Source organism: Etheostoma cragini, chromosome 8 (genome assembly GCF_013103735.1).
Source record: "Etheostoma cragini isolate CJK2018 chromosome 8, CSU_Ecrag_1.0, whole genome shotgun sequence".
NCBI classification, from domain to species: domain Eukaryota; kingdom Metazoa; phylum Chordata; class Actinopteri; order Perciformes; family Percidae; genus Etheostoma; species Etheostoma cragini.
Window position 1 is genome coordinate 15,264,565 of NC_048414.1, and position 12,904 is coordinate 15,277,468.

Consider the following 12,904-nt stretch of genomic DNA (forward strand, 5'->3'; position numbering starts at 1 on the left):
AATTATGTTCAGCACAGTTAGTCAGGTTTCAGTTTTTATTTTGTACTTTCTCCAATAGTAAAACTTACTAGGATAATGAAATTAAAGTGCAAATCAGAAATATTCTTCAAAATAATTTAGATGTATTACTGTCCATGAATGATGTATTGAAGGTACTGTACATAATACATCATAGATGCATGGAAACTATGGAAAAAGAAATGCACATAGTATACAGTAAAATGTGTACATTATTAGACATTAGGAATATACTGTATACATAATAAATACTATATTAACAACTGGTAAATATCCCCCTATTTGGACCAGGGTCTCACTTTATTTGTTTCCTTTCAATTTGGATTCTTTCAGTTTGCCCAGCATATTTAATTCATTTCTTCCACTGATTGTACCTGTGACCATGCGCTGTATTGCCAGCTCTTAAGCAGACAATCCCCATGGCAGGGCTCTCTGGTCTGAGGTTTGGCGGCATCTCCACAGGCGCTGGCCTCCATCCTCCCACTCTGTCTCTTCATCAGGCTGTACTTCATACATTGAATATCCAGGCTGCGGTAGCCTGGGCCACATTTAGCAGAACAATCGCTCTTTCCAGCAACATGCCACCTGTTGGAGAGGATGCATATTAAAAAGTTTGGCCTTGTGTGCTCTGTAGGAATTTATTTTATGGGTGAATGTGTGTGTCTTTGTGCATTAATGCACACCTGACTTCACAGTCAGTGTTGCACGGCTCAGCAACGGAAACAGGACGAGGCAAATGTTCACAGCGCTGGTCCGATACCTCGAGGTGATCACTCTTACGCACACACACCACCTTGCGCCTTCGCTCACCTGCACACATGTACAAAGACAGACGGGGAAAGCAGGGTTCAAATCAGATAATATCTGGCAGACACTTTGCCTGCCAAAATATCACATTTCTTCACCTTTGACAAGTCTGACCAGCTTTCCAACATCACGTCCTTTATCATACAGCCTTAGGGGTCCATGTCAGTCTTAGATCACACAAATATATCCATTTACCGGATACCACTGTGCCCTCTGACCCACTGGGAGCCTGCCTAGCTTGCTTCTAAGGGGAATTTAAAGGGCTTAGTTGGGTTAAGGGCCAGGTTAAAGGGAAGGTGTGATTGGCCAGGGTCACACTGGGGTTGCCAGGAGGGGGATTTATGGAAGGAAGGGATGAGTGTGTACATTTCTAAATCAAGAGGTGAGTGATGCAAGAGAAATGCTAATCCTATGGTGCCCAGACACTTAGATCCTTGTTCATGTGATTCAACTTTAATGTAATATAAAGAGATGTAAGATACATTATAAGTCATATCAGTTGTATGCTTCTTACTGATTTTTTTGTGTGCACAATTGGTATTGTTTATATCTAGAGTAACTGTGAAATGTGCAAGGGTCACAGAAATAAACTTTCTTCACATGAAAAAATATTGCAGCTTGTGAAATAACTATGTGCCTAAAAGTACATAAAATATGTTCTTATGGGTTTCATCATAAATGCTCCTAGATAATTTGTGCAATTATCAAGCTTTTTAAGATTCACCAAGGCCAAAGAGAAGTTATCATATTCTTCTTTCTGTGTGTGGAGACTTTGAAGCCGAGCTGAGGTCTTACCCTGACAGATGCGGTTGCACTCGAGCCAGGAGCCAGAAGGATCCCACACAAACTGCTCCCTGTGTTGCTCGATGGGTATGTTAAAGGAGTAACGGACATCTGGGTTGTAGAGGTTTCCCACACACAAGACCTGTGGAAACAATGGTGGGAAAGGCAAGGTCAAAAGACTTAACAGTGTGTTTCTTATTTTGTCTAAGTCCACACAGAGAGAGAAGGAAGCGAACTTAAACAGATAGGGATATAGAGGTCACGACTTAAGATGGCAAAATAGAAGAATATACAGTGTAACTAAAGTTGGAATTTAACTGATAAAGAAAACATAGTATTTCAAAACAAAGAGGAGAAAGCCTACTCCTAATACCTGCAGAATGAGCTCCTCCTCGATGCGGTCAGTGCAGTTGATGCGCTCCACTTTTGTGTCTGAGCCGCTGTAGTCAATAACAGTTCCCTTGAAGGCGATTTCCCTTTTGAACATGGCCACCACAAAGTTCCCGTTCAGAAGGGAGTTGGACTGGCTGTCAGATAATGCTGGAATGAGAAACGGACACAAACCATAAACAACACAGAACTCAAAAATGTAAAAGAATTCAACATAAGTGAAGGGATGTTTGGTTTCCTAAAATGACATTGGCTCTTGCAGAATTGAGGTTTTAGGAATGTTTATGAGATGTGGCATTTCTTATTTCAACCTAAATGTTAAGTAAACAGTCTTTGAGTTGCCGACCTATTGTTCTGCAAAGCCATTGTTGTAGAGGAGGTATGTTGAAACACTAGTTGCACTAAATTGCAGTTATTTGGAGTTAGACTGCATGACTCCTCCAAATGACTGACTTTATAATGCAAACAAAGGAGCTCCACTGACTGCAAATATAAACAAGTACATAAACATACACACACAAATAACACATGAATAAGCACTTACACTTGGCAAGTGTCGAGGAGTGGTCAGGATTTACTTTGGGTTTATACCCCCTCCTCCACACTTTGGTTCCAGAAAACATGCAGTTTATTACAATTTGAGAGCGCATACCGAAACAATGTTAGTGATTAAGTCTCTCGACGCAAATTTGTTTACATTTAGGTCCACACCTTGTTGGATGGCAGCTCATTATAGATGAGTGTGGGGTTTCAACAATGATCTACATATTCTGATTGTCATGATTGACATTTTGGTGAAATGTAAATACATTTTTTTTTAAAGCCTTAGAAAGTGAATGTAAACATATTTAAAAATCTTAAAGTTGTGTTATGCCTAATGCTGACCAGGAGATACTTCTGAAGCCTATTTCCAAGAAAAATGTGAAAACTTTTGGTTAAACAGTGGAATCAAAAAGGATTTAGTATGACATGGGGGCACATTACAGGATTCAGTTTGTTGTTTGGTACACAAGATGTCCTAAATAGCTGTGAGTTTTAATACAGATGGGTTGAAAATTAAAGGAGAAAACGAACATGAAATGTCATGAAAGCTACCATGAGCTACCAGAAAAGCTTCAAATCTCTCTCGGCTTAGCATACACCCACCTGTAGGGGAACCGAAGCAGGAAAAGTTATCTAGTGTTGCTTAAGGAGCCAGGACTTGAGGCACAGCCTCAGATTTTTTTGTCTTGAGTGAATTGATCTTCTCAAAAAGATTTCTACATACTGTACCAGCTGGAGTGACAAAAGTGACAGGGCGTTGCAAATACAAGACATGTTTAATATAGACACCACTCACTCAATGGCCCTCGCTTATCAACCTAATGTAGAAACCAGCGCAGATATGAGCGCAGAAATCCTCTTACTACAGGCTTCACATGGCATTCATGAAATGTTCGTGTCACACCAATCAGAGCGTAACAATGATCATACAATGATAAATGCAGAGGCTGGAAACGATCGTAATTAAAAATATCACGCCCCAATAAATTCTCGATTTTGAGGCCTCGCCCCTACTATTTACAACATGGCCAGACAAAATCCGGCTAAGAAGCGGCACTTTTCAGAGGTGGAGATTGAAACCCTGACATCTCAGTTTCATTTGCAGTAACAAGTGTCCTATTTGGCAGCCTAAAAACTGGTATTAGGCTGTAGGAAGAACGCGGAATAGAAAAAGATCACTGATGTGGTCAACAGTGTTGCCGTATTAAATCGGACTCCAACGGAAGTCTATTTAATTTATACATTCTTGACAGATGGATACTCCTAATAGCAATGTATAGGCTTACATTTCAATCTCTTAGGCCTACATGTAGGTCTACCTACAGCATATTTAAATTTACACATGGTAGCAGAGTTTATGCAGTGTTTTTTATTTTTTATTTTACTCATGTTTTTTGGTGGGTCACAGCCAGTAATATCCTGTCTCCTTTGTATAGCCCCAGGTTGGGGCTGGCTGGACCCTGCTCTCTGGGCATCGGGTCATCTGGCTTCATCTCTACATTTATGGCACCCTGTTTTCCTGCGTGATGTTGCGCAGAATCCCACAGGCTAAAACAATGTTGCAAACTTTTTTCTTTTTTCTTTCTTACTTTTTTCTATAGTAGCCCCCCACCCCAATGAGAGCCAAGGTGGTTGTGGCACTCAGCAACAACAAGAGTCAGGCTTCTCACAGCAGCATGGCAATGAGCCGCTGCCAGATGTGTTTTTTGACAATCTGACTTAAAACATCTTGAACCTGACTTGAACCATCTGAAAATGGGCGCCTGCCCTAAAAACATAGGCAGAACTCTTTTTTGGTTTCTCTCTCTCTCTCTGTCTGTTGCTCCTCACGTGCAAGCACACACACAGACAGACAGAAACACACACACAGACACACACACACACACACACACACACACACAATCTTCGCCTGGTGGGTCCACCTAACCCTATACCCCTATATCCACTTTCATGCTGCCTGAGTTCCACATGCCTCTAATTAGCACCTATTGCTGCCTCATTTATCTTTCTCAGGGGCTGACACTCCATTTGCTTTCCCAACAAACCCTCTTTGCCATGACCAGATGGACCAACACCCCTCCACGTTTCCTCCATATACACTGAAATGTACAAATGACAGTTTCCTTTTCTTTATGAAAACAATTTGACAACAGTTTGGCCCATGTCTCCTACCCTACCCTTCATTAAAAGCCAGCCTCTACAGCTCTGGGTCACCAAGTCAGGGTGGTTTATGGTCATGTTAGGGGAGAATGGCATTGACCTATGAGATGAGAACTGAAGGGGTGTAATGTTTACGTCTATAAGGTTGGACTGATTCAATTTGGATTGATTGTCCCAAGAAAACCTGAAATTGTATGCAGTGTTGACATGACCACATTACTGCACTGACACACACTGACACACACTGACACACACACATACACATACACACACACACACACACACACACACACACACACTCACCGAGGTAGTTGTCATCCTCTGGCTTTCCAGAGTAGCTGACCTGTTTGATATCAATGTTGGTGGCTCCAGCTGGGATCCTCACCACTGTGTTGTAACCTGAGGAAGAAGACAAGTTTGAGGGACAGACAGAAAAAGACAAAAAGTTACACCGTTTTTAAGAAGTCTCAAAAGGGAAAAAAGTACCTACAATAACAGCAGTGAGTGGTCCCACCTTGATTTTCATAATAGCTTCACTATGGTACACCAAACCCCAGTCAGGGAAGTCCGGTTCCAACCACTGGGGAATTAAATGTCACACTTGGAAAAATACAAAAAAAGGTCTGGTCCTCTCAAATAACCTGCAAGAGGCCTTGTTTTAGTCTCAGAGGCCCGACCATGAAATGATATGTAATTATTCCCTGGACCTACTTTTGGCCTGTAATTACTACACCGGGCCTGTTATCCCATGATGAACTTACATAGAATACAAGTGAGCGTGAGAGAGAGAGAGAACATGACAGCCAAGAGGCAACAACAAAAATGCAAACAAAAAGTATTCATAGCAGCAAGTATCGGAAACTGTTAGCTAACATTCAATACTTAATTAGATTTGTACTCTTCTTTAATTTGACCATTCAGTTCATCATTTTTCCAATTCTAGTTTTATGTACAACTACGTATGTTCAGACAGCTTTTAATATTTGACAAGTACAGGTTACTTTATAAATAAATAAAAAGGTTTTGCTGAAAACTACATGTCTGTTCCAAATACAACTAAGATATTGAACAAAAGCAAAATAACAAAGTTTTAGTTTTAAAACACGGAAAGAGCAAATGTGATACAACTCAAAGATTGCAAAGACAGTTGATTATTAATGGCTATTTAATCTGTTGAGTAAGAACACATTGAATTATTGCAACATTGTTAGAATTATTATTGAAGAGGAGAAAGATGTCATCCATAAAACATCTCATGTTGAGCAACTGTTGTGTGTGCAACCAAAACTTTGTACTTCTTGGTAAGTCCAATATATTACTGGAGGTTCAATTACATTGTTAATATGTATTCAGTTCTTAGGTTATGAGAGTTCAGCTTGAGAATTTGAACAAACACTTGTTGTGTCAGACAACATCTGGCCTTCCAACTACTTACTGCTGCCTTCAAAATAAAATAGAAACTAAATGAAATGAGAGGAAAGGTGTGGGTTGGTGTGATCTGATGGTTAGTCTGACACCTTGAGCCACTCGGGGGCAGCACTTGGTTTACATATTTTTCTCTCATCAGCCATGTAGATCTTTTATAAACAGACAGACACACACACACACACACACACATACACACACACAGAGACAGAGACACACACACACACACACACACCCACACACACACACACACACACACACACACACACACACACACACACACACACACCGTAACATCCTCACAAGCCATGTCAACCATGACAATTTTTTCCCCATTTGAGGCCACACTGTACAGGAAGCTTCTGTATATTCTTTCACAATAAACCCTTTTCACCACAACTATAACTACTATAAAAACTATATACAATTTACTGTTACTGTGTTAGGTGTCATGTCAAATGCCCACCCTAAACACAGGGGACAGGAGAAGATAAAAAAGGGAGCATACAAAATACAGAAACCGCCAACATGGCCTCCCTCTGAGGAAACACATGCTATCCACAAGCCATCCGTGGCCTCTGAGCTCCGCCAGCAACTGACCACACACACATCTTCCGCCACCACAAAGTGACCCAGGGAAGAACAGTAAACACACCGACCCGGGACAAAAACAAACACAACCATGCTGAACTTTGGGAACACTGGGGTGTACCTCAAACATGCTTTCTTCTGCCACTAGCAAGAAAGAAGATGATGTATCAATAGCCTGCAGGGGGAAATTAGAAGGAGTGACAAGCTCACCATGATGCAAGTTGTCGGACAATACTGACTGACTTGATGAAAAACATATGTATGTTTCGTTACTGTGATTGGATTCTTTCTGGCACAGGAGACATTAACCTCAAAGTTCGTCTTCCTTTTTTCCATTTCTGTACACATTGCTTCAACTTCGAGTGAAGACACTGGCAATTGTAGCCTTTGTTCAGTCTTCTTGAAAGTCTCACAGCTTTGAGTCGTAACCTACTTGAAACTTCACAATCTTAAACTTCAAAGTGTCAGGTTTTTATGTTAGTTATAATACTTACTAAAACAACACAGGACAGCAACAGACAATCCTTACACACTGTAGCTGCAGAATTTAATTACAATCATATGCATCATGGCAGAGAACCATGATATCAATTCTAAGCTAAGCTAAAAAATCGTGATTCATGTTGTTCCCCAAATCGTGCAGGCCTACTAGAAACTGGCACAATGTTACCAGCCTTTTTTCCTATGAGGCAAAGTCTTTACTTGGAGTCGACTTAGGTCTATAAAGACACCATTAATATGTATAGGAAAATGTAAAAAAGTCATTTCAAAATGTCAAAAAATGTCTATCTCCTTTCAATAGTCAACATCTTGAAGTGGAATGTGTTTATGAAAACGTGACTTAGACTTTTCCCAAAAGACAAAAAAAACACCTCGATTCACCTGCAAAATTAGTTTGTCTAGTCTGGTGAAGGCGGGAAAGAATGAACGAGATAAAGACAAAGATTGACGAAGAGAAAGTGAAGGAAAAAGACAAAAGCAGAGACTAAGAAATCTAAGAAATCAAGACAATCAAGCAGAAAAGGACAAAAGGGTGAAAGACAGGCCTAGACCCAGGAGCAGAGGGATATCCTGCCTGGGCTGCACTCCCACTTGTGTTCTCTTTCTTAAGTCCAAGCCAAATTTCCAGGGCTGAGCTCAGTGCCTTGTTTGGTTCAAAACAATCCTCAAACCCTGTGCCCCAAACAGCCAACAGAGTGCAGAAAGAAAGCAGATGGATAGAGATGCTGAAGCGCAGCGCCAAACTAATGCCAAGGATGCACCCAGGGCTTTTATGCTGATGTTTCTGCTGTTTTGCTGCCCAGACTTAAAAAGGGTTGGATGCAATCAGCAGTTGGCCCTCACTGAAGCACTGCATTAAGCAGGAAAGTTCAAAAGGGGTGATGTCAGGTTTATGCTTGCTATCGAAAGACCTGACAGAGTGAGATTGCTGTGTTAATCAGTTTCTAAAGCTTTAGAGAAGATTGGTGTTCTGCAGTTTTTCCAAATTTGGCTGAGGCACGTACCACTGCTGATTATAAAGCTTAATATGTTTAAACATAACCAGACATGACATCAGCACCTAATATGTGCATACAGCATGTCAACATTGCAGACACATGGAGATGAAGTCTTTCTTAGCTTTTCTATGTTTACTGCGTATCAGATATATCACAGTTTCTCTGCAGAAGCTGCTGACATACAGTATGTCTAATAGCAACACTTTTTTTGTGAACAGTCAGCTATTTGTGTACCGTACATGTAATCCGAGCAGCGTGACTTACCATACTGAGCATCGTTGAAGGTCCCTGCCAGGGTTTTACACGACGAGTTGTCCCCACCACACACTCCGCACTTGTCATTCTTGGCCTTTGAGTTGAGAGCGTGGTCGCAGCCTGCTTGCTAAAGAGACACATATGAATACAAGATAAGCATTTGTGATTTCATGTAATATGGCATAATGTACTTAAAATTATTACTTTGAATGTTTTAAATTATGCAATTGGAAGTAGTGTTTTGCCTGGACACCATACACCTGCACGGGTTTTGGATTGTGCCCTACAAACACTGTGCCTTTCAAAACACTCTGAAAAGCCAAGCTTCATCCTTTCAAGTAATTACAAAATGTGAAAATGTAAAAGTATGAGTGGGCTGACAGTGTTAAGTTGCTTTTTGTGCACAGATATATGACAATACACATCAGGATATATGTATGTGTGTGTGTTTGCACACGCGCGCATGCACATTTGTTGGTTTGTGTATACATAAGTTTATCATACCCTACAGAGGCCTTGAACACAGATGTCGTAAGTATCTGGCCCACACGGCGTGCCATCAATGACGCGGTCCTTGAGCTGATAATATGCCGTAGTCCCAGCAACCCGGCAGAAGAGCTTACAGCGATCCTTCATTAGTACTGCATGGAGAAAGAAAACAAACTCTGGTAAAAATTGGACTGTAGCTCATTAAGTTAATGAGATTAATAAAATAAAATCCTGAAAAATAACAAGAAGGAAGTCCAAGAGATGACTTGCATGTATAGATGAAATAAAACAAAACTACATATTTTGACTCTTATATCTATTAAGATTTTTATACGTTCAGAGGATTCTTCCTAGAATTGCTAATTTTGTATCCGTTGTTTGGAAGAATCATTTGGTATCTGACAGTGCACTGGCTCCGGGGCTTGGCTTGTTTGCTTGTACAGCATCAATTAAACGATGCAGTAACTTAGACATGGTGGTCTTTGCCAGATGGCAATCTCATGTAGCTGGACAGGCCATCTCTGGAAAGAATGAGATCGGCTGTAAGAAGGAAAGCTGCCAGGAGGTTCACATGGGAGGGCTGTGTTGCTTTAATGTTGCTTTTGTTTAGCGTCGGAAAACCAGTCAGAATCTGGTGTTATGGTTAGGGTTAGGTTAGCATCTCTTTCTGTCTCTCTCTCTCTCTCAGTAAAACTGCACATTTTAAAGTGGCCTTTAATTGTTGCCAGCCTAAAATACACCTATGCCATAATCGTGCTGTCTAATTAGCATCTTGTAATGCCACACCTGTGAGGTGGATGGATTATCTCGGAAAAGGAGAAGGGCCTACAAACACAGATTTAGACAGATTTGTGATCAATATTTGAGAGAAATAAGCCTTTTGTGTACATAGAAAAAGTCTTAGATCTTTGAGTTCAGCTCATGTTAAATTGGGCCAAAAACAAAAGAGTTGCGTTTATAATTTTGTTCAGGATCTTAAAATTACATTTGATTCAAATGCAGAACCTACAAAGACATGACAACTTCACATTTCTTGGCATCCACATCCCTCCTACACACAGTGTGGTGTGCAGCATGTATGTTCATAATTACTGTATCACTGGATTCAGAGTACATTGTATACTTAGTTTGATGTAAATAGTGTATAGTATACATCTTTGATGTTGAAGCCCATGTTACCACAATACATTATAGGACATAATGTACTATAGGATTACATTGGTGTACTCACTGCCACTGTACTTGGGGACCCAGCGGACGCTGGGAGGTAGACCATTGATGTTGAAGTGCTTCCCGTCAAATTGAGAGCACTGCTCTTCACGGAAATCTTTCCGTCCTCGCGGACATGGCTCAGTGTTGCAAGAGCGAAACTTCATCCTGCGACCCACACAGAACTTCCCGCCATTTCTGGGCCTAAATTAAGAAAAGAAGGGTCACTGGAGCACAGGACTTCATAATGGATCAATTCAAACCCACATTGTTTACGTTTAAATTCACACTAAAGAAACAATCTCTCTGTGACTGTTGCTTAAAATCAGGCTGAGTTTAACCAAATCTGACATGCAGGTTTGGTTCTCACTTTAGCTTGTTTACAACACTTATTCAGGCATGACTGCTCTTTTTATACTGCTTCTCCTTCTGGTTCAGAGTCTGACCCATATTGTAATGACTTTCGATCGTCATAACTGTCTGATTCTTTCTTACTCAGGCTTGTTGCATTCTCTGGCAGTGCTCCGAGTTCCTCCACCACAGGACCTGGAACAAACACTGTAGGGCCCCCAGGGACCCCACTCCCCATGGACTGGCTGCAGGTCCAACTCCTTGTTTACACACATCCCGTGTCTGCAGTACTGCATGTGAAAAGACACACAAAAACCATGACTAAAACTCCTGCAGACCTAAAGACAAACAAAGACTGCAGAATTAGTGCAGCCACCGCTTTGCATTCTTAACCCTCTGTTTAGATCTTAAGCCATATTTTAAAAGAAATCCTAATTCAGCTTCTGTTTACCCTCAAGGAAGGCTTCCAACTCCTCCAGCTGTCCAAAGAAAAAAGGGAGAGGGAAGGAGCGGCATAGATACAGACACAAATGGAGATAGTACACAGGAAGTGTCAATGAGAGAAACCAGAAATTGAAATGTACAGTATGTGCCAAAATACTTTCTTGAGGTCAACCAAATCTATAATGTGTGGTTTTATTAGAAGGGAGCTAAGCCAGTAGTCCGGTCGCTGCTCTGTTCTCATCACCATATACAGTAATGATGGTTCATCAAACAAGTAATGCAAAAACTGTATTTCATAAACACAAAATGGATGTCTATAGTAAGTTTATGACTCACAGGTTGTCAATGTATGTAACACGTTACTGTTTCAAAGCCTCTTGTATTTGGATAAAGTCGCACTGTTTTCCATTATGTGCTCTCTGTTTCCCATAAAGAGTATAGTATAAGCCAGATGCAACTCATTGATAGAAATGGTCAACATTCAACACAAAATTAAAGAAACATAAAAAGGAAAACCACTGGCTATGCCACAGACAATTTAGAAATCATCTTCGGCTTGGGTTGTAAATACAAAATCCCATATTATTTCCCTTGCAGTAGACCCACATTGACATAGAAAATAAGGCGTCTGGTATCAAACAGTGTGTACCCACTAACCACGCTTTGCCAAGAAGTGCTAAGACTGCTTTCATAAGAAAAGCATGGCAGGCCCATTTCCCTTTGTGTGTAACCAAATCCCCATCTCAAAGACTAAGATATTGGAGGGTCCTGTTCACTGAAAGAATGCAGGACAAGACGGCGTCTGTCTGGGTACGTCGCCCGCCGTCCGGGCACACAGGCACGGGGAGCAGTGGCACCGTGATAAGGAAACTCTAGAGATGTGATAACAGAAGGCACAACGTTCATTACTGGCTGTACATCAGGAACTCCCTTCTTCAATTCAGCTGTCTATACCTTCAAATACACTATTTTAAGCCTATTGCCTGGAAAAGAGGATGCTCTTAGATGACAACTCAGTTTTGTGTTTCCTCACAGTTTGGTTTGTGAAGTTGATGCACTGGTTTTTATTTCCATTGCCAGATCTTTCTAGAGGAGAAATGCAACTACAATAATTTCAACTGGCCACACACCTATTTCACTACAAGATATTCAATCCCCAACTCTAGGTCAAAAAAGACTCAAGACCTGAGAACAAAACCATGTGAGACACGCTTCAGTGAATTTTCATAATTACACTTAAAAACCAGGGAGGATATCCATCAAAGTCATCTCCTGAATAATGGCTAATGCGACCAGTTTCCGCTTTAACATTCACAATGTGAAGCCATTATTTTAGGAGAACACCTGCAAAAGTGCAAAGTCATACACACAAACACATGAACACATTCAGAGAATCTGGCACCACCACCTCTACCATTTTGATTTAGTTTGCATGTGTTTCACAAACTTATGGGTCTAATGATGGAGTGTAAAGACTGTGCACAATGACAGACAGGTGTTAACAACTGCAGTGTAAGGACTAAACAAGCCACAAACATTTCTATAATGCAGACCAGGTATGAGTTTCTTTCCGTCCGGCTCCACTGTAAATGCAAACTGAGGACATAAACAATGGATTTGGACATGACTGTATATGTTCATATACAGTAGATGCCAAAAGTTCATGGGGCACCAACCTTGTTTTGAGATAAATGTCTTTTATTTGCAATGTCTAGGATAAGTATTTCATTACCCACAATCCTGAACAGTCCCACAATCCCACAGTGATGCCTCTGATTGGTGAAACACGTGCTTGTGAGGAGGAGGAGTTGTTGGTACCCAATCTGTGCTCGCGCGCAAAATGTTAGTCCTGTTTCACAAGGATTTATGACACTGCACAAATCACAATCTGTTCCCACGCTTCTGCCGTTAGCCTCTGCCTGGAAGCTAACATTAGTTTA

At 40.9% G+C, this 12,904-nt stretch overlaps 1 protein-coding gene across 2 annotated transcripts in view; it reads right to left on the reverse strand.

Annotated features, from left to right (window-relative positions):
• Positions 1–12,904, reverse strand: part of LOC117949403 (A disintegrin and metalloproteinase with thrombospondin motifs 20) — an 85,284-nt gene that overhangs the window by 32,328 nt on the left and 40,052 nt on the right. For both annotated transcript variants that reach the window (XM_034879638.1, XM_034879640.1), the window contains 9 exons: positions 10,665–10,810; positions 10,192–10,373; positions 8,976–9,112; positions 8,481–8,598; positions 5,005–5,100; positions 1,982–2,148; positions 1,621–1,750; positions 702–828; positions 393–603 (listed from right to left, as the gene is read on the reverse strand). In XM_034879638.1, coding sequence (XP_034735529.1) covers positions 393–603; positions 702–828; positions 1,621–1,750; positions 1,982–2,148; positions 5,005–5,100; positions 8,481–8,598; positions 8,976–9,112; positions 10,192–10,373; positions 10,665–10,810 — 1,314 coding nt within the window. The remainder of the gene's footprint in view (positions 1–392; positions 604–701; positions 829–1,620; positions 1,751–1,981; positions 2,149–5,004; positions 5,101–8,480; positions 8,599–8,975; positions 9,113–10,191; positions 10,374–10,664; positions 10,811–12,904) is intronic.